This window comes from Lynx canadensis, chromosome A2 (genome assembly GCF_007474595.2).
Source record: "Lynx canadensis isolate LIC74 chromosome A2, mLynCan4.pri.v2, whole genome shotgun sequence".
Lineage (NCBI taxonomy): Eukaryota > Metazoa > Chordata > Mammalia > Carnivora > Felidae > Lynx > Lynx canadensis.
The window spans coordinates 63198203-63226068 of NC_044304.2; the positions used below are offsets into that span (position 1 = coordinate 63198203).

General features: G+C 51.5%; 1 protein-coding gene across 1 annotated transcript in view; it reads left to right on the forward strand.

Moving 5' to 3' along the window:
- The window catches only part of ABCA13 (ATP binding cassette subfamily A member 13), a 349570-nt gene that overhangs the window by 259188 nt on the left and 62516 nt on the right, over window positions 1–27866 (forward strand). The window contains 4 exon segments of the mRNA XM_032592494.1: window positions 4115–4248; window positions 19595–19649; window positions 21190–21367; window positions 23036–23151. Coding sequence (XP_032448385.1) covers window positions 4115–4248; window positions 19595–19649; window positions 21190–21367; window positions 23036–23151 — 483 coding nt within the window.

Here is a 27866-nt window from a genome sequence, read left to right on the forward strand (position 1 = left end):
AATGTTTCCCTTGGCATCGCTGAGAATTTGTCAACGGGCTCTTCAGTTGTAGGAGAATGGGCGTTTTTAAAATGCCCATTTAAAACTGGAATAGAGGAAAGATGCCTTTACCCACCAGTGGGAGCTCAGAGGCGGTCAGTCACAGCAGAAGCTTCTCCAAGGAAAGAAGTCAACCCAGTCTTCAGATGGGAAAAGACCAGAGATTCAAAGCTTTTGTTCCCAATGATTGGTGAACAAGTTTGATGTGGGTCTCGCCTGAGAAAGGAATCAGGAAAGAGTCGATTGCAGTGGTGTTAGGTCTCTTTGCAAACCCCCGTTGTATAATTAATGCAGTAAGGTCAGCCTTTGCGAGCTCAGGCAGGCGCCCTCCCTGCGTTGTGATGGGACTTCCGTGGTTCAAGGGAACCTGGAAAGGTGAGGGCAGCTGCATGCTGGGCCTTTGCTCAGTGCCGTCAAGGATCTGTATGGGTACTTCAGTAGGTAATCTGTGAGGAACGTATTAACATTCATGCTTCACGCTATGATCCCCGAAGGAAGTTGTGACAGTCATGTTTCACGAGGTAACTGCTGATGAAGAATTTAAGTCACTGTGTAGACATGGTCAGAGAGCCCTCCTTTAGGGATCTCTTCCTTTGCAGGCAACACAGAGGAGAAGATTTATAGCTCGATATGAAAAGGTATGAATACCAAGATTCATACGTTGGCAGAAAAATCACCTAAAATGTATTCGCTGGCTTCTCGAACATAGGACATGGCTGGTATTCAAATATGCCAAGTTGGTAGAGAGAATCTGTTCATTTCCTTTATGAATTTTTTTACCTTTTTAATCTATACCAGCCTAGAACATTCTTCCTAGTGGGTCCCTGTTCTTTGCTTGCAGACGCCTAGGGCCTAGGACTTCCCGGGATCTCTGCGTTGGTGATGAGGGTGCGTGATTCATGCGTTTACCTGACCCCGTTCCTCTCGGGTTAGTCTTCTGTGCTGACGTGTTTTGAGCAGTGACTTCTGTGGTTTCTCATGTTGTTTGGTGTGTACTTTGCCAGGCACGGACGTGCAGGGGGGTGGGATCCGGCCCTTGGGGCCATGGGCTCCTTTTCAGGAGGCCCGGGAATCAGGGGACCGCAGCAGGCTGGGAAAGGCACCTGCTGTCCGCGGTTCCCGATGTGTGGTGGGCGGCTCATGTCAGGTCAGATTATTGCATTTGCTTTTCAGTAATTAGCTACAGCCCTTTACTCTGGGTTTCAGGGCACGTTCGCAAGACTCTGCACGGTTCTCAGTCTTTTTTGTAGAGAGAATGGAGAATTTGCATGGAAATAGGCCTGAGATGAATAAATGTATCGTATTGTAGAATGTCTGTCCTGGGAGCTTCGGGAGCTGCTTTGCTCACACCTGGAGTGTTTAGCGTGTTTGATCAATACACCTTCTAGAATGTATGCACTTCCGATCAGAAGGCACGTTTCCCTGCCTGGGGTTTGGCACACCTCTGATTTGCAGCAGAATTGTGGGCATCTGAACATCCATCCAATGGTGTCTTTCTTTCTTTCTTTCTTTCTTTCTTTCTTTCTTTCTTTCTTTCTTTCTTTCTTTCTTTCTTTTTTTTACAACTACTTAGTTGCTTTCCTGAGAAACTATTGCTCATGATTCCTGACATGAAAGTTCTGTTTTGAGCTATCGTAATGTGTTCTTGAAGCAGATTAACTTCCTCTGCCAGTTACTGGATTCTCCTGAATCCTGTTGTATGGTCAGGCGGTGAAGGAAATCCCCCAGATTATTTCCAGAACATAGAAATAGCATTCTTCAGAAAAGAGAAATGAAGGAAGGAAGGGAAGGAAGGGAAGGAAGAAAGAAACAAAGAAAGCAAGAAGGAAAAGAAAAGAAAAGAAAAGAAAAGAAAAGGAAAAGGAACAAGAGAGAGAGAAAGAGAGTCCTTTGGACCCTGCTAAGTCTGAAATGTTAATTTTCAGATGACCCTGAAGCGTGCGTTGCTTACCTACAGAATTGTAAATGTCTCCCAAGTAAGGGCCAGTGTACAGAGCTGAGATGAAGTTCGAGAATGCGGCAAACTCTGTGAAGTCATCAACCCTTGCCGAGAGAATTCTTGAGGCTGACAACCAAGCCGTTGTTGCCACGAACAGGGGACGCGCGTTCACATAGCTCCCGCGTCCGTGGGGCCGGGCTGCTGTGGGCTGTGCGTGGCATGCGGTCCAGGCGTCCCTCCCTGGGGGGTGCTCCCTAACCGGGCCCTGGCCCTGCTCCCCGGCGTGCTCCCCACTTCCACACTCTCCGTGGCCACTGACTGCTCTCTGTCGGTCGTTTCTCCATCACCCGGGATGGGTACCCGTGAAGACGACATTTGGAAATACACCTTTCGGGCAACTTGTCTGGCTGCTTCCTGCCCGTAGAGAGCTGGGCTCGGAGGCCTTGCCATTTGCTGTGTGGTCCACCCTGCGTGACGCCCCGTGGGCTTGCCGTGTATCCGCTTGGTTCTTTCTGAGACACGCCGCTCTCTCCACAGTTACCCAGTGGGGTTCGGGCAATTCAGGGTGCCACGGGCATCACCCCTGAGGTTCCCAGATGACCTTCTGTCCCCGGAGAGCATCAGTTAGCACGACCACCCTTCCGGGTTCTGCGAGGAGTTTCTGGCTGCCATCCCCCTGACTTGGTCTCCATTCTGGGACCGTCTCTTGACTTTCCGCCTCCTGATCTCCACAACCCAAGTCAAGGAGTGTGCTGGGCAATTTTGACCTTGGAAGTTACCGCAGGTGACGCTTTTACAGAGCTGTTGTTACCGCGTAGTTTGGCCCCCACGTTTTCAGTTTTGTACAGTTTCTTTAAAGTTTTTCTCCTGTAATTTCCAGATTTCTCTCTTTGTCACCCACTTGCTGATGTATACGTAAAAGAATTTGTTACACAGTCTTAGATCTGCGTAGGCTCTCCCTTGACGACCACAGGACGTCCTGGGTTCTGTAGTTAGTAGGGCCCAGGCGAGCTGGCGTTTAAAAAAAAAAAAAACTGGCAAAAATTTCTCTACGAACTTCAACTATGTGAAGAAGGAGGTGACCCGCGCCGGGTGGTGTGGAAGAGATATGGGTCTGTTTTCTGAATTGCTTCTTGAAGTGGGATACCTGAGAAAGGCTTGTCTTGTAGGCAAGTTTCGGTTTTTGTTTTTTTAAGCCACACGAGCAATAGTTCATCACTTAGCTGTTCCCGGGAGCACAGTAGCTGCTCCCAGGGCCCTGGTGGGAAGACCGAGGAGAAGAAAGCCTGTTTGAAGCCCCTGGGGTGTGACCCTAACTCTGCAGACTGTGGCGGACTTGGATGCGTTCCTCTGAGCGCTGACTTTCTGGGGACGGTTCTACAGTCTGCAGGCAACGTTGTCTGTCACGAAAGACAGCGCTGTCTGGAGAAATGAGCTGTCCCGTCGATGGAATTAAGACCAGAAGCTGCCAGGTGGTTCATTAGATTTCTCAAAGACACTCCCCAGCTTTCCAAACTGAGTACATTTTTTAAAAAACCTGTCTATTAAAATACTGATATCTTGGACTATAGATACTGATGGTTCCATTGGTGTTGGTTCTGCTACATCCCGTCCCAGCTTTCATAACATTGTCTGTCTCCTGTTCTTGCCTCCTTCCTTCTCTCTCCTGTCTGACAGGCGCACTCTTTTATTCTCCATGCTCAGCAAATGCTCAGTGCAATTTATTTTGAGAAATAAGGTCCCACATTCAGTTATTAACTTGAAAGTAATCATTTCTTTCTTTTTTTTTTTCTTCCCCCTGATCATTTTCTCCGCTTTTAATTTGCAGGTCAAATTTTATTAGCTTACCAACCGAGAAAGAAGAAAAAAAATGATGGGTTCAGGTTCCTTTTTTGCTGTGAGAATATAATTATAGAGCAACATTCACATTTGTTCTGGGGAAAATTCGTCTATTTTTAGCTGGAAATTATATGCTTGAGATAAATATAAAATTAGCAGACTGAAATTTACTGCTCATTGCCAGCCGTGCGGGGACATTGCCCTGAGTCCCACGTTCAGGTGCTTTGAAGCTAATGGACACACGTCCCTGGTGTCTGGGAGTAGCTGACAAAGACTTAGGGGCTAATTTCACGAGAGCCATTACTCTATCTTTCTGTTTTAGGTGTGGTACAGTCAGAAGGGTTTTCATTCCCTCCCGTCCTACTTAAATCATCTGAACAACCTTATATTGTGGACACACCTACCCCCTGCTGCGGACTGGAGACAATACGGTAACGTTCTTTTCTGTGCATTATATAATTCACTGCTGTCGTAAGACAGTGCTTTGAAAGGTGAAAGAAGCCGAAAAGATCAAGCCCACCAATGTGAAGCGTGATGAGAGCGCTTCAACTTGGCAGCCTCTTTGTGTATAAATACAGACAAAGTGGCAGACCCTATCTGCCTCTGACTAGTGTCATTCACCCCCTTTACTGTCTTGCAGATATGATCTCTATACTGTGAGGGGTAGAAAGATGGCTGAGGGTTCTCTCCTAGTGACGTCAGTATCTTACGGAAGCAAGAATAATTTCTTTTTGTAGAAAGTACAGATCACCCTTATTGTTGGAAAGGTGAACATCGTAATCTGGTCTTAACTCATCAATGATCTGAGCTGATCATGGACTTACTACCTACGTGTTCACATTTTGACACGCTGACATTATTTAGTATTTATCTGAAAATGACTTATTTTGAAAAATGGACGCATGGGGCGCCTGGGTGGCGCAGTCGGTTAAGCGTCCGACTTCAGCCAGGTCACGATCTCGCGGTCCGGGAGTTCGAGCCCCGCGTCAGGCTCTGGGCTGATGGCTCAGAGCCTGGAGCCTGTTTCCGATTCTGTGTCTCCCTCTCTCTCTGCCCCTCCCCCGTTCATGCTCTGTCTCTCTCTGTCCCAAAAATAAATAAACGTTGAAAAAAAAAAAAAAAAGAAAGAAAAATGGACGCATGTTCACTTCTGGAATCCAGGGTGAATTTATTGATTTAAGGGGGTGTTATTTGCTTCCCTTGGGTGGGATGAATTGTAATAATCAAATTCTTTCAGTTTCTTAAAAAAGAGAAAGAAATGAATTCTCTAAAGACCAACAAGCCATACCCATCGTGATTTATTCACAAGATACACCTGTTGAAGCATAAGTTCCCACGGAAGTCAGTGCGACGCGATTACCCCCATGTGTTCTCCCTTTACCCCAGCCTTATCTTTTACTTCCATATTGGTTTTCCCTTACCCACCAATGTTTTCATAAAACAGGATTTAGTTATTTTGTGACAGCGTAATTATGTTGGAACGAGAACAGGTAATATAAAAAGTAAAAATGTGCATGCCTAGGAAAAGTGGAAAAAACCGTGTGAGCCCCTCGAATGGTGGACAGCAGACCTTTAAATTCTCTCCTTTCCCCAGAACTAACACCTGAACCCTTTCTCCCCATCTGTCTGGATGCTAGAATTTCTTTTCTTTTCTCCACAGTCACACTAGTCTTACACAGATTCCTTCCCAACTGCTAGCAACAGACTTCCAGTAGGTCTCTTGATTGTAGCCAACTCTCTGCCCTCCCACACATGGCTTCCAGATTGTTCTTTTTTTTTTAATGTTTATTTATTTTGAGGGGAGGAGGGGCGGAGAGAGAGGGAGAGAGAGAATCCCAAGCAGACTTTGTGTGTTACCACAGAGCCCAACATGGGGGTCGATCTCACGAACCCTGAGATCATGACCTGAGCCAAAAGGGTCAGAGCTTGACCGACTGAGCCAGCCAGGCACCCCCAGATTGTTCTTTCTAGTGCATTACTCTGCTCATGGCATTCTCATTCTCAAATATACATAAAGGCTGTCTACTAAGTAAAGTGCATAGCCCTCACTCCGTCAGACAAGGTCAGTCAGAATTTGGCCCCAGACAACCTCAATGGTCTCTCATGAGGAGGTCAGACTGGACTCCCCCACGGAACTTGAAAGGCTGCTCTGATTCTCTTGCGTTTCCAACACCTACAGTAGCTCTCGGCCATACTTTTGCCCAAGGTTCAAAGTTCCTTGTTGGGGAAGGTCCCCCCGGAAACACTTCTAGCCATGCCCCTCAGAAGTGACCTCTCACTTAGCTGGGGGAGGACAGCAGAGCCTCTGTTGTCAGCAGGACCTAGAGCCACATCCTGGCCCCGTGACTTAACCTACCCAGAGTCACCGCCACTGGGTGATTTCCCCGAACCTCGGTTTTCCCATCAGTGAAGTAGGCTAATGCGGCCCACCTTACAACACTGATAGGACGTGAAATGACACCATGGGCGTTAAATTTCTGCAGGGGACCCTTGCACACCTCACATACCTAAGAAACACCGCTCTGCTGTGCCCCAGGCGACTGACCAAATGTCCCTTCCTGAATGACTGGATTGTGTCACTACCAAAATGTACTTTAACTCCTAAGAGCTTGAGTTACACATACAAGCCTTACCTTGGGTTCCAATTGTGAGCCACAGTCTTGGTCGAGCCCCTGTGTCGTGGGTCACGGCCCGGGGTCATGGGAGCAATGCTGACCGATGCCGGTGTCGGTCACTCGTGTCTTATGTCACTGCTTCCTGGTGACCAGATGCCCCCGATGATGTCCATCCCTCTTGAAAGGAGGGGGCTCTGTGGAGAAGTCTTGCTGCCTTGCAAAATGCATTTATCCTCTGTTACTGGAAACGTGAATACTTTGTTTATGTCAGAATTTCAGTTCTCATTTGCCTTGTTTATGCGGTCGTCACGGGGAAGGAAGGTTTGTGCGGTAAGTAGGGAGCGCACAAGTCACAGCACCCCAGTGGGGTGATGCGGCAAAGAGCTCGTAGGCAAGGCTCTGAGCAGAAACGCTCCCTATGTCCCGGATGCTTCCTGTTCATCTGGGGATAATCCGGGCTACAGCTGTGTGCTCCGTGGCTGCAGACAAACAACCGCTTGCCTCGCGTGGAGCTTGGATGAGCCCCTGAGAGCAGAGCCTGTGTCCCGCCAGCCCCCCAAAACTGGGCCCCAGAGCCTCTGCCCCAGTGGCCCCCCCAGAACCGGACCCCACCCCAGGCACCGCCAGCTGAATGTGTGATCACCGTACCGCACAGACACGCAACCTGCTCTCATCACTGCGGTCCCATGACAGGGTCTTGGGGACACGCACATCCCTGCCTTAGAGATGAAGGGACTTTCTGGCCGCTGACCCAGACCACCCGATAGGAGTCTCCAGAGCCCAGGTCGGCCACCCTGCTGGGTCCCGGGGGGTTGGCGGCTTGTCAGAGCCCGTAATTATAAGCATAAAACTCAACATAGGGCAGACTACGGGTGGCCCGTTCAACGGGCAGGATTTTGTCAACTACCGGCAGGCGTGCGCTGACTTGCGAGGAATACATGTACACACCCACCGTGAGTTCTCCCAGGCAGAGCCCTCCTCCTGCCTGGCTGTGAGTGCCGCCCAGGTGTTGTGCTCCGTGACTGCAGCGTGGCCGGACCCGCCTGGGGATCGGGACGGGGAGTTTACCAGTGCTCCCCGCAGCCTGGGGCACAGGCGTGGGCGTGGGAGCTCGCCCAGGGATGAGAGGGACGCGGAGTGGATTCCACGTCAGAGGCTTTGTTCCTTCCTGGGCTCTGCATCGGCAGCCTAGCCATGCTACGTGTCACATAACACTTCTCAGGGTTCCCAGGGAAATTCAGTCAGTTGAGGTCAAACCCCAGATCCGAACTTTGCTTTTCCACGCATGCCCCATGGGCATTTGGCAAGTCTTGTCCCTTCTGCACTTGACATCCTGAGTGTGCCTATTCTCACCGATGCTCACCCGGCCCGGGCACCACCTTCTCTTGCCTGGTGCCGGCCCCAGCCCCTTGTGGGTCCCCTCTGCTCCCCTTGACCCTGGCCCCAAGGCTTAGGTCTCCGGAAGTGCCCTCGGTGGACCTATCCCTGTGATCATGGCATCCCTCTGGCTTCCTGTATCTCTTATGATAAAAACCAGACTCTCACTGTGACCACAGGGTCCCCCCAGCTCAGCCCCTCATCTCTCCCCTCCCCGGGCAGCCACACGGGCCCTTGGCCTTCATCCGCACAGGTTCCCATGTTCCCTTCCCCAGGATCTTCTCTCCATCTGCACGGCTTGTTCCCCCGTTGTACGTGTGTCCCCTATGCTGTCCAGTTGTCCGTCATCCCCCCTGGGGGGAACTCACAGAAAACCAAAACCAAAACACCAAGCCAACCCTGTCTGTCCCTCACAGGCCACCTCACATGACCCTTCAGTCCTGCACCATGTGTCTGAGTTCTTCCTGTTCTAGCTGCTCTCTTCTTTCTTATTCCCCAAGTTTTTATTTAAATTCCAGTCAGGTAACGTACAGTGTAGTCTTGGCTTCAGGACATACGACACCCAGCGCTCATCCCAACAAGCACCCTCCCTAATGCCCATCATCCATTTAGCCCATCCCCCGGCCACCTCCCCCCCCATCAACCCTCAGTGTGTTCTCTGTATGTAAGAGTCTCCTATGGTTTGCCTCCCTCTCTGTTTTTAACTTATTTTTCCTTCCCTTCCCCTATGTTCATCTGCTGTTCCTTAAGTTCCACACACGAGTGGTTTTTTGGTGTTTGTCTTCCTCTGACTTATTTTGCTCAGCATAATACCCTCCAGTTCCATCCACGTTTTTGCAAATGGCAAAACATCTGACATTCTTTTTCATCTCTGAGTAATACTCCTTTGTATGTATATATCTATATCTGTATCTATATCTATATCTATATCTGTATCTATGACATCTACGTCTACATCTATCTACGTCTACGTCTAGACTGGTGTCCTTATCAGTTCGTCAGTCGACGGACACCTGGGCTCTTACCCTAGTTTGGCTGTTGTGGATCGTGTGGGCTAGATCCACAGTGGTCCCACTGTGTGCACATTGGTGTCACCTGAGAATTTTGAGCAATACAGATTTCCATTGCAGACCCAAGAGAGATTCTGATCTGAATGTCAGGAGATTTTAAATGACCCAGGTGATGCCCATGGACAGCCAAGTTTGGGAAACACCGGGCCACCCTGGGGACCTTCGGGCCTCGAGGATAATTTCATCCCTGAGGCAGGGGGATAAAGAGTATGTGGGGATCAGGTAAAGAGTCTCACCCTCACTGCCCCCTTGTGCTCACGTGCTGGGACCACCTGCCACCTTGAGACACCTGCTGGGGGCGGGGCGGGACAGCTGTGCGTCCAGAGCCAGAAAAACCTCTTCTTCTCCTTCCCACCCAGCCTTCCTCCTCATTGGTCCCTTTCCATCTGTATCCTCTGGAGGCCACAGCTCACTGGGGTGCCAGGAGCCCCGGGGAGGAAGTGGGCAAGGTCAGCGCAGCTTGCTTGTGGGGATGATGATGTGCCCATAGTCAGGGCAGGGATGAACCCAGGAGCAAGGAGTGACACAGATAATGGCTTGCCCTGCATTACTTACGCTAAGATAAAGCTTCCAGGCACGCACCCCCAGTTCCTAACGAGAGACCCCCAACGTGAGAACTGGAGGTCATGTCAGATCTGTTTAGCAGAGCTGCTGAAGGAACAGCTTGTGGGTATCGGGAACCAGCTGTCATCAGTGACCTCCAGCCTGAACGTTAAGGGTCTGGAGATACTCGCGAGCACGTGGGGACAGTGCGGAGACATCCTAGGATGTAAGGACTCCAAGCTCAGAGCAGCATCAGGATCAGCCTCCCCTTTGCCCAGATCAAGGAGGGACAGCAACAGATGGGCAAGTCACAGCCGTCACACCCAGCCTGGCGACCGGGAAATGCCCCACGCCCCTGGGAGGGGACGCTGCACACCCCCAGAAGGTCTTGTCCTGGGACACATCTTGTGAGTTTACCCCCACAGGAGCACCAGGAAATGTGTGAACTCTGGGAAACACGAGAAGACAGATAAGACAGAGAGGCCAGGCTGAGATGAAAAAGAAAGCTGGCTGTTATCCCACGGCAAGCATCCTGCGGTATATACACGTATCGAATCCGCAGTTGTACACCTTAAACGGACACAATGTTCCATGTCAGATACATTTCAGTAACAAAGGAACTGGCTAAGACCAGATGGTAATACACATTTTCCCTGGATACAGAGAAGCACATTATTGATCGCGGAGCTCTCTCCCTCACTCAGAATTTTTGATGTAAAGGGGTAACCACGAAATATTCTCTAAGAACACAGAGGAAAAAGATGATAGCAGAACTGACACCGGGAAGAGAAGCAGAGGAATTAGGGGGAGAAAGGAAGCGGACGGACACTGATTAAGGGAACAAACAGCGATGTCAGAAGAAAACCATCATCAAGAACCAAACAAAACAAGTCTGGGCCAGTGGGAGGGTTTGCCGTGATCCTGGCAAAATTCCTGAGCTGGGAGCTCTGGAAATAGGAATCATCAATAAGCAATCCTGCTGAATGTTCAAAGGTTCAAAGATAAAGGCAGCATTTTTTTTTTAAATAAAGCTATAAATAGCAAAATCCAATTAGTTTTAAAGTAATACAAATAAAAGACCAGCTTCTGACTCTGAAAAATTCCCTCTGAGACCTCCTCTTCACCCAGGGGTTATTTCGAAGAGCGTTGTTTAAATTCTAGGTTTTTGAGATTTGCCTGCTGTCTTTCTCTCATTGATTTCTAGTTCGATTCACTGTGGTCAGAGAATGCATTCTGCATATTTTAATTATTTTAGGTTTGGCTGAGGTTTGTTCTGAGGTCCAGATGTGGTCTGTCCTGGTGCCGTTTCCACGGGTGATTCGAAATGTGTATTCCACGGCTCTGTGGGTGGTTGCATCCATATCTTGGCTGGTTTTCTGTCCAAGGGTTCCATAAATGCAGAGGCGGAGGTATTGAAATGCCTAAATATAAGGGTGGATTTGCCCATGTCTCCTTTCAGCGGGGTAAGGTTTTGATTCCGGTATTTTGAGGCTCTGAAGGTTGGGGCTCACACTGTACCGAGCTCTGCCTTTTGACAGACATGCTCACGTTGCATGGGCTTTACCCACCCGTGAGCTTAATTCTGACACTTAATTGTTGATTTTGTTTCCTCTGTTTCTTCTTGCTTCCCTTTGAGAGGCTTGATCAGCTTTTCCGGATTCTGTTTTGATTTATTTGCGCTGTCCTCAGTGTATCCCTCCATCTAGTTTCCTCGGCAGTGGTTCTGGGTAGACATGTGTGGCTGTCACATTCTACTGCTCCTGACGGATCCCGTTTTGCGGGCTTCTGTAGTGGCTTGTCTGGGATACACGGGAAGCTGCAAGGACACCAGGAAGTTCACTGCCACCCGCCACGCTGTTCCCCACGTCCTGAGGGCCCCAGACACCTGCCACCTTCTTTCCAGCTGGTGTGTGATGTCTGGGTCCTCGTAAGGGAGGGGACCTGGCAAGATGGAGGCTAACCCATCTTAGAGAAACCAGAACCTGGTCTCTTCCTTTTTAATCACAACCTCAAAAGCCAGAGGGTAAGGGAATACTGCCTACGGAACACGGAAAGAAAAATAAAGGTACACCCCCAATTCTGTACCTAATGGAGATGTTGTCTCAAAGTAAACAAGCCTCAAAGATACACTTATGTTGGACGTGGCTCAAAAAACATGCTGTAGATATATTCTTTTTTTATGAATATAATTTATTGTCAAATTGGCTTACGTACAGCACCCAGCGCTTATCCCAACAGGTTGTAGATATATTCCTAATAAAAAAGAATGCCGAAGGACAGTCATGTGAGAGATTAACCAAAAGTAAGATCACGAAAACACTGAATCCACAGAACGAATCAAAGAACCTGGTGGACATTGGTTCCAGGGGATCACACAGGTGCAGGTGTTGCGTGTGTGTGATGAAAACATTACTTGAAGGTCGAGAACGATCGATGGAGTCGAAGATGAAGAATGGGAAACATAATTCGATACTAACATGCGTATGTCGAGAAAACCTTGGGCATTTAGAAATAATATCAATGTGCAAACAATGATTCCCTCTGGCTGGTTTCAAAGTAGGTTAGGATTTAATTTTACTCTTTATTTTAAAACTTTTTACAGTTGGCATCTATTTATTCCTTGGGAAGAGTAATAATTAACCTCAATATTGAGGGGAAAAAGAGTCTTTTTTCTAGGAGAGATTAAGAGGAGGAAGACAGAGAGAAAGCCATTGAAACAGTTCTTGGATTGCATATGTTTCTCTTAATACTCCGTTGGACCGAACGAACATTTTTTCCTTCATGCCCCCCCCCCAACCTCCCTCCCCCACCCCGCGCCGATGGCTCACAGCAAATTAACTGAAAGAAAACAGTCCTTTGCGCATATATCGATGTGAAGGCAACTCTGTTCTTCTGCTGGAGACGCTTACAGACATCTGGGTGTGAATGCGCACAGAGATGTCCGTTTTGTAAGAGGAAGGGACCCAGCAGTGACTGTTGAATTGGAGACAAGCATCTTTTGTCAGAGTGGATACGAGACAAAAGCACAGATGTGCGTTTTTACAAATGACAGATATACAGAGTCTGGAAGGCATGGTGAGAATACTAAATGAGGGAGCTGATGTTATACATTGGTATGTGGCCGTGGGCCAGCTCGTGGAGAAGCTGAAACATAAATGGTAAGAGTAATCAAACGAAGAAAAATCAAGCGTATTCAGAATTTACATGTTGAAACCTCCTTCTGGGAACCTTTGATGCGATGCATGAGAGCTCCTCTCCTCGGGGGCTGAAACCACTGTCCCTTCCTTGAAGAGCCCGGACCCCTCACCATGGACTCCTCACCAGCATCATCAGCCCCGGATCCCATCACAAGGCTGTTGTCACCTAAATACAGTTCTGAACACACATAATACGATGGGAATCACCACCCGATTATGGAGATTGTCCATTGCGATAATGTGGTTTTTGCAAGGAGAACATCAAAGGCTGCAAATGATTTTTCTAGTTGCACGTAAAATCGATAAACTGGGATCCAGAAAATCAAGGTTGTAGGTCTCACTGTGCTGTGTTTGGCCTTAGATAAGTCGATAGAACTTCCCTCTGCCTCGGTTTCCTTCCCCGTGCTTGCCTCCCATGCCCAAAAATGCCCCATCTCTAAGTCAAGCCCTGTCCTGGAGGGGGAAGGGGCCCATCTGCGAGACAGTCGAGTCCCCGCCCTGTGTCTGTGGGTATGCAGGAGGAGCTCTGATTGCTTAAAAAAAATTTTTTTTTAATGTTTATATTTGAGATAGAGAGAGAGACAAAGCACAAGCAGGGGAGGGACAGAGAGAGAGAGGAAGACACAGAATCTGAAGCGGGCTCCAGGCTCCGAGCTGTCAGCACAGAGCCCCACGCGGGGCTCGAACCCACAAACCGTGAGATCTGAGCTCAAGTCAGACGCTCACCTGAGTGAGCCCCCCAGGCGCCCCAAGGAGCTCTGATTTCTGTAGTTACTGTTTTAAGGAGCAGCTGGCAGAGCTGAGAAGGTAGCGGAGGGCGAGTGGTCATGCACGTGCCTGTGCCTCTCCTTCTGGGGTCTGGGGAAACTCGGGACCCGCGGGAGGTACAGGGCCCCCTACTCTGTCCTTTCCTCTGATGGCGCTTTCACTTTTGAGAAAATGGACACACATGTGACCCTCACTTACTCTCGGTCTCTCCCGCTTTTTGCAAAACATAAGCAAAATCTCAGCACGCGTGTAGATCCCTTTGATCCCACAGAGCCTCTCCTACAGAATGTAGTGACAGCAGATTGCAAGCTAGCAAATTGTGAAAATTAGCAGCGTTTGTAAACCAAAGAGCCGCCGGGGTTCCTGCTGGGTACCCCCTTCCCCCACTGCTTCTGTCTGCGGCCAGGGGGCTGTTCACACTGCACAGGGCACCTGTATCATCGGCAGGGTCCTTCCCGGGGCGGGGGGGGTCTCACTCCCCACCTGCTCCCTCCTTGGGGCCGCCTCCTCTTTGACCTCCTGGGACACACACCTCCTGTGTGTCCCCGCTGGGCACCAGGGACTCTGCATGGCGGGGGTGGGGGGACTTGTTGAAAGGAGGTGTCAAATCCCAGCCAACCCACCATTGTGGTCGGCGCCCGGATTCCCGTCCCCCAGAGCAGAACAAAACCAGAATGTTGTTGGTTCCGGTCTGACACTAATGTGCTGTCCTCTTACCTAAATTGGTGAGAAGACCCCAGTGGGGCTCAAGCCTCGGAAAGCAAGTTGAAGGGTTCTCCTGCTCATCTGATGGCTTCCTTTTGGAGCACCGCGCTGCACGGCCCTTCCTCCGGATCTTGCTTTTCAAAGAGCATTTCTCACTTTCATGGTGGAGATTTGGGGTGATGGCAGCCTTTTAAAGAGGTGCCTGTGGTCGCCTGGGTGGCTCAGTCGGTTAAGAGTCTGACTCTTGGTTTCAGCTCAGGTCATGATAACTTACGGTTCATGAGTTTGAGTTCTGCATCAGGCTCTGTGCTGACAGCTTGTGAGCTGCTTGGGATTCTCTCTCTCTCTCTCTCTCTCTTTCTCTCTGCCCCTCCCTTGCTCATGCACTTTCTGTCTCTCTCTCAGAGTAAACTTAAAAAATTAAAGGGGCACCTGGGTGGCTCAGTCGGTGAAGCGTCCAGCTTTGGCTCAGGTCATGATCTTGTGGGTTTCAGCCCCTCATAGGGCTCTGTGCTGACAGCTCAGAGCCTGGAGCCTGCTTTGGATTCTGTGTCTCCCTGTCTCTTTGCCCCTCCCCTGCTCACGCCCTGTCTCTCTCTCTGTCTCTCTCTCTCTCTGAGAGTAAATAAACTTAAAAAAATTAAAGGGGCACCTGGGTGGTTCAGTAGGTGAAGCGTCTAACTTCGGCTCAGGTCATGATCTCATAGTCGGTGGGTTTGAGCCCCGCGTCGGGCTCTGTGCTGACAGCTCGGAGCCTGGAGCCTGCTTGGGATTCTGTGTCTCCCTCTCTCTCTGCCCCTTCCCTGCTCACGCTCCGTCTCTGTCTCTGTCTCTCTTTCTCAAAAAGCAATAAACATTAACATTTTTTTTCCCCAGGACCGTGGTGCCAGGAGCACTGGCTGCCTTTTGGCTGTTGGGGCTCCCTGCCGGGCGAGGAGGCAGCCTGTGTGCTCTTCAAAAGATTGTATTTAAATATTTACCATATGTAAAATATGTAAATTGTAGGACTCTTGGAAGCTAGCACAGGGATGAGAAGCTGTGACCCCTCTGAATCACTGAGGGGGAGGGCCCAGAGGGTGGGGGCTGGTGTAGCCTGGTCCTTCTCAGAGCCAGGTGGGCAGAGCCTGCAAGGCTCAGCTTCCAGAGCAGGACAGACAGACAGGGCAGGACTGCTGACGCGACGGCTCCTCTCCTGCAGCCCGTTGGTGAAGTGCTCCTGCTTGTCCCCTGCTGCCCCGGTGGGATTCTCGTTCTGTGTTAGCGTGTTTGTGGCACCCAGCGTGTCCCTTGCACAGGGAAGGGTCCCGGTGCCCTGTGTGCTGGGAGGCGACTTAGGGGTCCCGCCTCTGTCAGGAACAGGTCACCCGCTGGGGACAGTTGCCACAGTCGTGTGCTCCTGTTTCAGCTTCTGGAAGTCAAGGGTGTGTCCCCGCCGGGAGGCTTCTCGGGGTGCCGTTTCCCCGGAGGGGACTCCGGTTCCTGAAGGCTGCAAGCTGACTCACAAGGACCTTCCTGCGCACTCTGCTGGGTTGTGCATCGCAGAGCTCATCGCCCGATTACCGAGTGAGAGACTGTGTCCTGAAAACGTCCGGCCGTGGGTCTGGCACATCGGGACTGCTGAGCACAGGAGCCGTCGCTCGCTCCGTCTGTGGGTCGAGGGCCAGGTGTATTCCCGCCTCCTCAATTAAAGCCAGGGAAGGATGACAGGTCCAGGGTATGTGCGACCGTGAAGGGCAGTGTATTCGTAACAGAGGAACGGGCGGACAGAAAGCCAATATTAGGGTAGTTTTTGATCTCCCGGCAATGACCCAACAGTTTGAAGTTAAGAAAAGATGTTCACGCAACCCGATCAAAATAAGAACACGACCGTGGTAGTTTAACATTTTATAATTGAACACACCCCCAAAACGCTGGCAGCTTTACACTGTAGAAGGAGCAAGGTGGGGCCTTTGGACCTGCGGCCTTGTCCCCCTCCCTCTGCACACAGACATTCCTTGGAAAATTGGAAGCATCTGCGGAAGGGAGGCGAGAAAATTGGGGCGGCCCCTGCAGCCGGAGTCTGGAACCCCAGCTCCGGCACAGGCTGTCTCCGGTATCTGCGCCGTGGCTCTGCGGATGTGAAGGAGATGCAGACGGGCGTCCTCACACGGATGTGACAGGGCTGCTCACACAGGTGCCCTGCGGCCTGAGGGACTGACAGCACGGAGCCTCAGGCGGGTTTTCATCTACTTCGGATGCCAGCCCCTACTCTCTGATCACAAGTATGGAAGGGCTCAGGGCGTGAGGACCGCATTCTCTTCCCCCTGTGGCCCCACCTCTGCGGGAAGGTGCTCCCAAATTAGCATCTTCAGGAAGCCTCTGCGAGAAGGGAGGGGGGCTGGGCAGAGAAGTGCAGACCTTCCTCCACTTTCAAGGGGGTTTTGTCCCGATAAACTCATCTGAAGTCGAAAACATCATAAGCAGAAGGTGAATTTGACACACCCACCATCCCAGACATGACGGCTGAGCCTGGCCCGCGTTAAACGTTCTGGGAACACCTACACGAGCCTACAGGCGGGTAAACGCTCTTCTCACAAAGCCTGTTTTATAATAAGCTGCGGAATGTCTCATGTAACTGGTTGAATGTGGACCTGAAGGTGAGAAGCCGAGCGGCTGTGTGGGAGCAGAAGGGTGGTCAGGGCCTCGGTTGCTGACCCTTGTGACCATGCGGCTGCCTGGGAGCCGCTCAGGTCCTAGCGAGTGTCACCAGCGCGGGAAGAGATCTCTGTTCAAGAGAACATGTATGCACGTCACTGTCGTACCATCAGAGAACTTGCATTAAGTCGGAGCCTCTGTGTAAGAAGAGGGGAAACACTTGCAGCCGAGGACACCGTGGTGGCCATCCTGTGTGTCCACTGGGAACGGTGGGGGAGTCGGATAACGTGAGACTCTGGACTTTACTGTAAAGGCAGGTGTCTTATGTCCAGGTAAAAAAAAAAAAAAATAGCGACTCTGTGTTTTCTTTATGTTTCTCCTTGGAAATCCTCTGGAGCTGCTGGGGGGGAAGGGTGGGATGCTGGGGAGAGGTGTGCGTGTCCCGTGGTCCAGAGCGGGGCTGTGATGTGTGGTGTGGGGGGGGGCATGGAAGGGGAGACCCTGACATCTTCTCGGATGTGTCACGGGGGATGACGGGGGACGGGGTGAGGATGACGTAAGTTTGAGTCTGGTGACTGGGGGCACGATGGGGACATTAATGGTCCTGGATGAGCTGGGGACTCCTGGCTGGGCCTGCGTTTCTCCCAGACGAGGAGGGAAATCGAGCTCCGGGAGCGGGATCCTGCTTCATCCCAAGTAGGAGAGCTGCGGTTCAGTCCTGGTACTAAACGCCTGCAGGGAGCGCAGACCCCACAGGGCGGCCGCCTTCAGATACCAGCTACACCCCCAGGGTCCCAGGCCGCCCCTCCCTCTGACCGGCTGGCTGTAACATTGAGGGGCCCCAGGACCCCATCCGCTCCGACAGGTCACCAGAACGGCTCACGGCATCAGGACGGCACTGCGCGTACGATTCGTGTTCATGAGAAGCGTGCAAATCGTCAGGGCCAGCCTCACGGTCTGGGGCGGACGCACACACACCCCTGTGCCCTCTTCCCCGGAAGCCCCAGAGGTCAGCGGGACGGCCGCGCCAGCCCTCTAGTCATGTGATTTGCTATATGTTTTGAACCTGGCTCCTTGGACAAAATCTATCCTCCAGAACATTATAGACCGAGTTCGTTTCCTTGCCTCGTGGCGGTTCTTTAGCTGTCAGAAGGTGCGTCATGCTGTGTCTTGCCCAAGTGTGTGTGTGTGTGTGTGTGTGTGTGTGTGAGTGTGTGTGTATCTTCAGGTTCATCGAGTCCAAGATCCTCCCATATTTCTAGAAGCATCCACTTCCCAAGCCCTCGTCAGCTAACCGCGTTTCTCTGCATGCTGTCTGATCTAGAAAGCTCTCATTCCTGTGCGCAGCCAGGAGCCACACGAGGCACTGAATACACACGCCTCCCACTCCCAGCACCCAGCGGGACACTTGCCGCGTCTGGGAGGGCCCCACAGCTTTGTAAGCCTCTGCACAGCCTGCTGACGGTGTCTGTCCCTGCACAGCATGAGCAGGGCCGCCCGCGAGCTAGAGGGTGTGGGGGCTGGCACGTACTGTGAGGAGGGGTGACACTAAGCTCAGGGAAAGAGACAGATGGGAGGAAAACAGGTGTTACGGGTCCAGACAGGCAGGGAGACAAGACCACACAACTCCGTTCAGGACACACGTGTTAATAAATCCAGTGCATGATTCGATCTAGGAAACCGCACGGCCGGCATTCGGCACACACAGTGGGAGCCCCCAGCAGAACATCTGGAAGATAGTAATTTAAAGTCAAAGAAATCATTCTGGAACTCTGCACAGTGGGCTTGCTGAACCAGGAGGCTCCACCATTCTTTCTGCTGTGAGAGAAGTTGCTTCGGCCTGTGGCTGAGTCCACGACGGATGGGGAAAAGCTGGCATCACCGGAGGGGGGAGCAGGTGGCCCGTGAATGCAAGTCAGGACTCTTTGGTGGCAAAGCCGTGGGGTGTTTGGAGAACTGTAGCGATTTTCAGTTCTGTACCTTTTAATTTATTTATGTTTACTCCTACCCCTGCGGTGTTTCTGGAAGGATTTAATATGCCGCCGTAAGAGAATGCAAAACACGATAATGGGCTTCATTAAGGGAGCCCAAAGGGAAGAGGAACACAGGCTGCCCAGGAACCGTGCCCGTGGAGGTGGCCCCCACACATGTAGCTGCGGGCATTTGAAACAGCCAATCAGAGGAGGGAAACCGACTGGCTCATGTTGGACAATAAGGTGAAACACAAGTCGTTTGCCTCAAGTTCCGGAGTCCTGGGTACCCAACGGGCTGCCATCGGCTGGTGTGGGGAAGGCCGTGTGACGACACGAGCAGCCTTTATGGTAAGATCCTTAAAACTGAGAAGTTGGTGGAGATTTCTCCGTGTTGGCTGTTGTCTACACTAACGCACAAGCCCCCGGAAGTCGAACGATGAAAAACCGAAGAAGGGGTTCCACGCACGCAGCTGGGCCATTGAGACGGTTCGGTTTTCGCTCTGTCTAGACGTGGCTTGGTCGAGAGGGGAAGTTTTGATTATTGCCCTGGTTCCATCGGATAATCCCCTTGCCTGTTGTAATTTAGTCTTCCTGAGTCCGTTCCTCCACCCCCACAAAATGTGGCTAATGTATCATTTCCGCCACAGGGATGCTTATAAGGATTGGGCCATAAAACGTCAGCCCCGCGCCTGCTGTGTGAGGCACGTCCTGAACGTGCTGGTTGTTTCTGACAACAGGACTGCAGGGTCCCCGCACTGGCCAGGATGCACAGTGCATTTGCCCTTCTGGGTCCCCGTGGGTCACGCCTGGACCGAGTGGACAGGAGGCGCCTCACGGGCACGGGGTCTGCTCACCGTGCGGGCAGAGGGCTCATCTCTCCATTTTTCCTTCACAGGAGTGACTCTGTACAGCCACCCGTACGGAGGGGCCTTGCTGAACGAGGACAAGATGTGAGTCTGGGGACCACTGGGTGAGGGCGGAACAGAGTCTTTGGGTGGCTCCAGGGTGCCGGCCTGCTGCATTTGTGCGGAGTGGTGCTGGCTTGGGCGCTTCTTTGCAAAGTGGAAAGAAAATGAGTGTTAAGAAGGGAATGTGCACTGACCGAGTTTAAAACATGAACTTATCCTACACCCCAGTTTTTCTAAGTCAAAATTGTCTAAGGGAGTGAACTTCCCGAAGTTCAGGGGCCCCACATCTTCCAGACACTTTTTTGGGGTAGAATGGCTGTTTTTAAAAAAAGATTTTGTTTTTTTAAGTCCTTTCTACCTACAATGTGGGGCTCGAACTCACAACCCCGTGATCAAGGCTCACACGCTCCACTGACTGAACCAGCCAAGCACTTGGGGTACAGTCTTTTTTTAAAAAATGTTTTTAGAGTTTATTTATTTTTGAGAGAGAGAGAGAGAGAGAGAGACAGACAGAGAGGGAGAGAGAGAGAATATGAGTAAGGAAGGGGCAGAGAGGGAGACACAGAATCCGAAGTAGGCTCCAGGCTCTGAGCTGTCAGCACAAAGCCCAACGCGGGGCTCGAACTCACGAACCTCGAGATCATGAATGACCTGAGCTGAAGTCGGATGTTCAGCCATTGAAACACCCAGGCGTCCCACTTGGGGTAAGTCTTAAACACGGTGTTCGTGTAGTGAGCGTAGTGAGGCTTTCTGGAGAGTTCCCCATGCCAGACTTTGCTCACAGACACATGGAGTCACGGGTGGTAATAAAGCTGCTCATCTCCCCGTTCAGAGCGAAGTTTTAGTTCCCGTTCCCTCCTAGAAGCTGGGATGCTTCTTCCTGTCTTCTCCTTTCCTCTCTCCCTTCCCCGTGGTGCAGCCGACACTGGCCACAAGTGTAGCTGTGGGCTCGTTGGGTGAGAGAAGATGCCACCCAGTGGACACTTTGCAATGAGTGGTGTCTTTCCGTCGGCCACCTGCGTGCGCTGATTGTGGCTAGGGAGGGGTCAGTCCGGTTAAAAAATGACCAAGAAAGTACACTGTGTGTGTTATCACAATTATTACTACACCTCTCTCTGTTACAAAATTGTTTTGATATTTTGAGAGACAAAATTCAGAGATGGGCCAGCCACCTGTGGATCCACAGCTAATGCACCCTCCCCGTCCCTGCAGGTGTCCCAGCATACAGATGCACGTGGTTCTGGCATGGCTGGAGGCAACGGCTCCCTGTGGATGCCACGCTGCGGAAGTTTATCATTTTAGTCTAGAGTGAACTCCGAGATGGGCAGACTCTGAAATGTCCCCTCACTTTGCACCCCTCAGTTGTGCCTTCTAGAAGCTGGGAGCATCGCCCACCCTTCCTCAAAGGGCCGTTGAGGGGACTCAGGGGCAGAGTCCTTGCGCTTAGCAAGCATGCCCTGCACCCCCTAAGTTCCTGATAAGTGGTTTTCAGTGCTCTCCCCCTCATCACTGGTTGTCACCAAGGGAAAGAAGACGCCTGCCTTTCCTGTGACCCTGACGAGCTGTTGTGTTGTGCCCGCAGCATGGAGAGCATCCGTCAGTGTGGTGTCGCCCTCTGCATCGTGCTGGGCTTCTCCATCCTGTCGGCGTCCATCGGTAGCTCCGTGGTGAGGGACAGGGTGACCGGAGCCAAGAGACTGCAGCACATAAGTGGCCTCGGCTACAGGACGTACTGGCTCGCTAACTTCCTGTATGACATGGTAGGAACTGGGAACGGCGTGCTGCGTGCCTGTATGCCAGGGCTGTGTGCGTGTGCGTGTGTTAGGAGACCCCTGCCGCAGACTGTCCACAGAAGAACGGGTCATTGCGTTGGTAAGAGCGGTTCAGGTCCAGTGTCCATCTGTCATCTGGGGCAGATGGCTTCCTGAGAAGGAGGACCAACCAGCCACACACACAGGAGCTCTGGGAACTCACGGACCTGCCCGCGAATGCAGAGTCTCCTACCGGGAAGATGAGACCTATAATCCTCTGTGATGTGCTCTTTTCAAGGGGCCGGAAGGGGAGGTGATAAAAAGCATTAGAACTGACCCACCATCCACATGCACGTGACCCCCACCCCCCACCCTGACCACAGCCTGATGTGTTCTCCAGGTGTTCCGCCCTCCAGGTCACTGTCTTCCGTCCGGAGGACAGCACCGGTGCCCTTTGCAGGCATTGATCTGGATTCAAGGTCCTCCTCGTAGGAAAGCAATAGCTTGTCCTCGTGACCGCATCTTTCCCGGGGGAGGAGGAGTAGGCGTCCCGGGAGAGAGGAGCGTGCGAGGTGGGGGCGGGTGTCTCCCGGACCCCAGCAGTCCTTCTCCCCCTTTCTGCAGCCCTTACCTGATTATCCCCTTGTCCCTGCCGCTCAGTGTGTTTCTGCCCTGCGATGCCTGCCTTGGGGCTCAAGGGCAGGGAGGAGGGCTTTCTTCCTGGGTGACTGTGCTCCATCTTCATCCGATTGTTTCCTGCCTGTTACATGGATTAAATCGCTCATTTAGTGGGTAGTTAGGGGTCCTCACCGGGGCAGGGAGTGTCCGTGGTGCTGGGGATAAAGCCGTGACCAAGGCAGAGAAGTTCTCCGCCCTCTTGGAGACTGTATTCTCACCAGGGGAAGCAGGAAACAAACAGACTGACACACAAAATCCGGGTAGCTTGGGACTAGAGTTATTGAGAGGGTGACTTAGATCAGGAGGCTGGGGAAGGACTCTCAGGGGGACAGCATGGGAGCTGAGCTCTGAGAGGGAGGAGGCAGCCCTGTGGATGGTGTGAGAAAAGGCTCTGGGAGGGGCTCCAGGAGGAGAGCAGCAGGCGTGTGGCCCTTCCTGGGCCATCCTGATCAGTGTGGGGGCCCCCGGGAGGGGTCTGTAAGGCGGGCTCTGCCTTAGTGTCCTGGAGTCCAGGTGTGGGAAGAAGCCACGTGTCCTGGAAGGTGTCTGGGTTCCCGGACCCATCCCAAGGGGGGCGGGGGGCAGTGACTGCAGTAGTTTCCCGCAGACCCCTGACGGGCGGTCTGTCCGTCCAGGTGCTGGAGCCTGAAGTCTGAGATCCAGGTGTGGTCGGGCCAGCTCCTCCCAAGGCGTCTGTCCCGGGCGCGTGGGTGGTGCTCCCTCCCCGTGTCCTACGTGGTCATCCCTCCGTGTGTCCTGTTCTTATAAGGACACCAGTCATGTCAGATCAGGGTGGCTGCAGGGACCTCCTGTACCTTCATTGCCCCTTTCGAGGCACGTCTTTGGATACAGTGCCTTCCGGAGGTCCCAGGGCTTCAGCATATGCATGGGGGATGGGGACACAGTGGGGACACAGTCCCGCCAGGACTGTGACTCCTGGGGGCGAACCCCACTTTACAGACCGTTCGAGATGCCACCCCCTTTTTCTTGTTTCCCCAGATCTTTTACCTGGTTTCCGTGGGCCTGTGCGTCACTGTCATTGCCGCCTTCCAGCTGACGGCGTTCACGTTCCGCAAGAACTTGGCAGCCACGGCCCTCCTGCTGGGGCTTTTCGGGTATGTGACGAGAGATGCGGCTGCAGAATTACAGTTTGTTTTCTGGAAGAGAAAGCCCCCTGGGATGGCTTGCAACCCGCTGTCGGCTTCATGATTTTCTCTCTTTTCAAGCAATTACGGTGCTTCTGGTGGGGACGCACGGCAGAGGGACTGGAGCAGGGGGAGGAGCACCCCGTGGACCGCCCGGCTGGGATGGGGGTGGTGTGGGCTGTCGCCGCACGGCCCCCCAGCCGTCGGCCACGCTCGGGCGGTTGGAAGTGGATTCTCGGTTACTCTCTCTCTGACATTCATCTGGAGCTCAGACGCAGAATCCACTTAGCTCCAAAATTGCCTTTCACGGGAGCGTCTCCCACGAAGCCTCCCGTCTGGCACGTTTTTCCCTCTCCCGCGACGTTAGCGGTCTGGAAATGTGCTGCCTACCTATATCACTTTTCTCAGAGGAAAAGCAGCAAAAGCGGAAAAGTCACTTGACAGATTTCTCATTTTCTTTTTAAACTTTATTCATTTTGAGAGAGAGAGAGAGAGCATGTGCAGGGGGAGGGGCAGAGAGAGAGGAAGAGAGAGAGAACCCCAAGCAGGCTCTGTGCTGTCAGCACAGAGCCCCATGCGGGGCTCGATCCCATGAGCCGTGAGACCACGACCTGAGCCGAAACCGTGAGCCGGACGCTTAACCGACTGAGCCACCCAGGCGCCCCCGGAGCGTTCCTTTTTATCTTTATCCAGGATCTTTGCTAGGGCTCCCCAAATTATAACCACCTAGTATCAAGAATATCTAATTATATCTCTTCTTACACGTTGGGCATGTGTCTAGATCTGGGCTGAGCATGTGAGAGATCCTTGCTGAGAGCAGGGAAAGTGATGAATACGCTAATTCATTATAATTCGAGCCTAATGATTTGTGAAGACAACGCATTCTGCTTTATTTCCGCCCAAGATGACAAGTAAAATGAGTTTACACACATCACAGTCGGGCCCAAAGCATTTATTTGGGGGACGGAGTTCATCGTCAACAAGGATATGTCATTGTTAGCTGACTGGATGGATGGATAGCTGGCTGGGAGAGAGAGAGAGAGAGAGAGAGAGAGAGAGAGAGAGAGAGAGAGACAGACAGGACAGACAGACAGACCTTTCTGGGAAGATTGATACGGCCACTCACTAACTCTGTGGCCTTGGGAGGAGTAATTAATCACTCCCTCTACCCCTCGTCTTCTTCGGTGTAGAGCTTCAGTTCTGTGCCGGGAAGAGTAGACAGTTGATAGAAAGCTCACAGTGGATGGCAAGAGGCCCCAGTTAATGGATTTTGGGCCCATTGTCCCAGCGAGAACCGTGCTAGTATTGGGAGGCAGTTTCGTTGTCAGGCATAAAAGTGCTGACGGAACCTCCTGTTTGCTGTAGTCCGTGGGAAATTCGGGTTCCTGGATATAAAAGCTTAGTACGGGGATTCCTGCTTCTCTGGGGATGGTCTGATTTCAGTGCAGCGATCCTCGTTGAGCGGGTGGTGTCGTCGTGGGTCCTGACGGTGTGGTTAAACAGACCTCGCTGTACCTTACGTTCGAGCTTCAGGAAGGCAGAGCTCGTGGGGTTTAAGATAACAGACAAGATCAAACGGTTAGAAATTCCTGAGAAACGTGGAGGAGTGGTCGCGGAGCTTGTTTCTCTCGTGAGCACCTTTGCCAGCCTGGGAGGAGCCCTGACCAGTCGCGGCCACAGCATTTTCCTGGGAACTGGGGGACGCTCCCAGGTCCTTGCCACACATCCCGGGCCAGCCGGGGTGCTGCCGCTCGGGTGAAGGATCCAGGACTCGGACGGGGGTGTCTGTAAAGGTAGCAGGCGGGGTCGGAGGCCAGGGGACCCTGGGGGAGAAGGACTCCGGGGAGGCCGGCTGGGATCTTGAGGCAACATCCCCGGGGCCACAGGTTCCTTGTCATTTACATGGGGTTCTTTCTTTGCCGGGGCCCAGGTGGGCAGGGGTGTCCGCTTACCCCTGTCCAGGGAGGGAGGTGTGGAAAGCTGGAGCTGGGAGTCGGGAAGGCTGGGCCCCAGAGTGCCCTCCAGCCTGAGGACGTGGCAGGTGTTAAAAGGGGCTTGGAACTACATGGGGTTTGGAATCTGAAGAAATTAGGGGTCAGGTACATACACAGAGTCTCAAAGAGACACAGAAGAAAATACCCAGTGACAGTTGTCTTGTTTTCTTCCTTCCGGCTCTGTCTAGCCAGGAAAACGTGGCATTTAAGCTGGAGGGTGAGAATTAGCAGCAAAACGAGGCAAGGAATGCCAGAAGGGGAATCTAGTATCTGTGAACAGTGGAAACTGTAAGAACATATTTGGTGCATGTTTCGCGCTAATGGATTGTGAAGACAGGCCACGGGGCCCTCTTCCACGTCTTGGAAAATTCACGCGGTGTGGACGAGAGGCTGGCTTTCCCAGGGAGGAAAACCCCATAAATTCCACAGTAAGCGTGAGCAGCAGACCCCTGCCCAGCAAATGCTAAAGCCATTAAAATGATATAATATTGTATTTAATAGAAGAGTAGAGATTGGCACAAGCCACTGTAGATTTCACCAAAAGATAAATTAGGCTCTAGAAGCCTATTTAACTTCTAAAAATTTTTTTTTAATGTTGATTTATTTTTGAGAAAGAGAGAGACAGAGTGTGAGTCAGGGAGGGGCAGCGAGAGAGGGAAACACAGAATCCCAAGCAGGCTCCAGGCTCCGAGCTGTCAGCACAGAATCCAACACGGGGCTCGAACCCATGGACAGTGAGATCATGACCTGAGCTGAATGAAGTCGGACACTTAACTGACTGAGCCACCCTGGCGCCCCACTTCTGCCCATTTTTTTTTTTTAATTTTTAATGTTTATTTTTGAGAAAGAGAGACAGAGGACAAGTGGGGGAGGGGCAGAGAGAGAGGGAGACACAGAATCTGAAGCAGGTTCCAGGCTTCGAGCTGTCAGCACAGAGCCTGATGCAGGGCTCGAACTCACAAGCCATGGGATCATGACCTGAGCCAAAGTCGGATGCTTAACTGACTGAGCCACCCAGGCGTCCCTATTTACCTTTTTTTAATTAAAAAAAAATTTTTTTTTTTTGAACGTTTATTTTTTTTTTTATTTTTGGGACAGAGAGAGACAGAGCATGAATGGGGGAGGGGCAGAGAGAGAGGGAGACACAGAATTGGAAGTAGGCTCCAGGCTCTGAGCCACCAGCCCAGAGTCCGACGCGGGGCTCGAACTCCCGGACCGCGAGATCGTGACCTGGCTGAAGTCGGACACTTAACCGACTGCACCACCCAGGCGCCCCTACCTTTTTTTTTTTTTTTTTTTTTTTTTTTTTTTTTTTTTTATTTTTATTTTTTAAATTTTTTTTTTTTCAACGTTTATTTATTTTTCGGACAGAGAGAGACAGAGCATGAACGGGGGAGGGGCAGAGAGAGAGGGAGACACAGAATCGGAAACAGGCTCCAGGCTCTGAGCCGTCAGCCCAGATTTCAGATTCTGTGTCTTCCTCTCTCTCTGCCCCTCCCCTGTTCATGCTCTGTCTCTCTCTGTCTCAAAAATAAATAAACGTTAAAAAAAAAAAAAAATGTTGTCAAGAGAAAGCTTGACCAGGGCGCCTGGGTGGCTCAGTCAGTTAAGCATCTAACTCTTGATTTCAGGTCAGGTCATGATCTCACAGTCGTGGGATTGAGCCCCACGTCAGGCTATGCGCTGACAGCGTGGAGCCTGCTTGGGATTCTCTCTCTCTCTCTCTCTCTCTCTCTCTCTCTCTCTCCCCCCCCCTCTGCCCCTCCCCCACCCACGCTCTCTTTCTCTCCAAAAAAAATTTAAAAAAGAAAAAAAAAACCCACATTGGATACTGTTGTTTCATGTGCTTGTCAAGGCAGGTGCCTGAGGGAGCACAGCACTTGAGCTATGTCCCAGAAGGGACGGTCAGGGTGTTGTGGTGTCGTGGGAATGGGCTGTTTGATTTCTGTCTCTGCTGCTTTACTTCGTAGGTAGGTGTTGACAGTTCAAAGCACCAAGGTGTCCTGACCTACCTCTTGGGTAGCTAATTTAATTTAATTATTTACTCATAATTTGATTCTTCGGCACGGCAGCTGTTTAAGAACACTTGCTTAAAAGCGTTCACTTGCACTTTGCACATTCTGGAATAATTTCCATCGTTGCCCAAATTCTGAGGCAGATTTTCGTGGCGAGAAGCTGCTGGAACTGTGTATGACTTTATGTACGCTATTATATTTATTATAGTTTCTGGGATATGAGGATGGGTCCTTTGACCCAAGGGCTCATTCTGATGCCACGGATTCCTATGGAAAAGGAATTAATAGCCCCCTTGGTGGGTGGGGCCTGGCTCTCACCATTTGGGGGTCTTAGACTCTCCAGAGCTACTTAACAGATTAAGGAAATCCCGGGCATTCAGAAGGCACTTGAGTATTTCAGGCAAAGCCGCTAAATCACGCTAAGAAAATGGTGACACCTTTGCCTCAACCGTGTAAAGAGCACGTGGGGACATGGGAGAAAGGTTGGGTTTATTTTATCATTATTTTTTAAATTATTTTTTTCTAATATTTATTTATTTTTGGGAGAGAGAGAGAGAGAGAGCGAGCAGGGGAGGGGCAGAGAGAGAGGGAGATACAGAATCCGAAGCAGGCTCCAGGCTCCGAGCTGTCAGCACAGAGCCTGACGTGGGGCTCGAAGTCATAAACCGTGGGATCA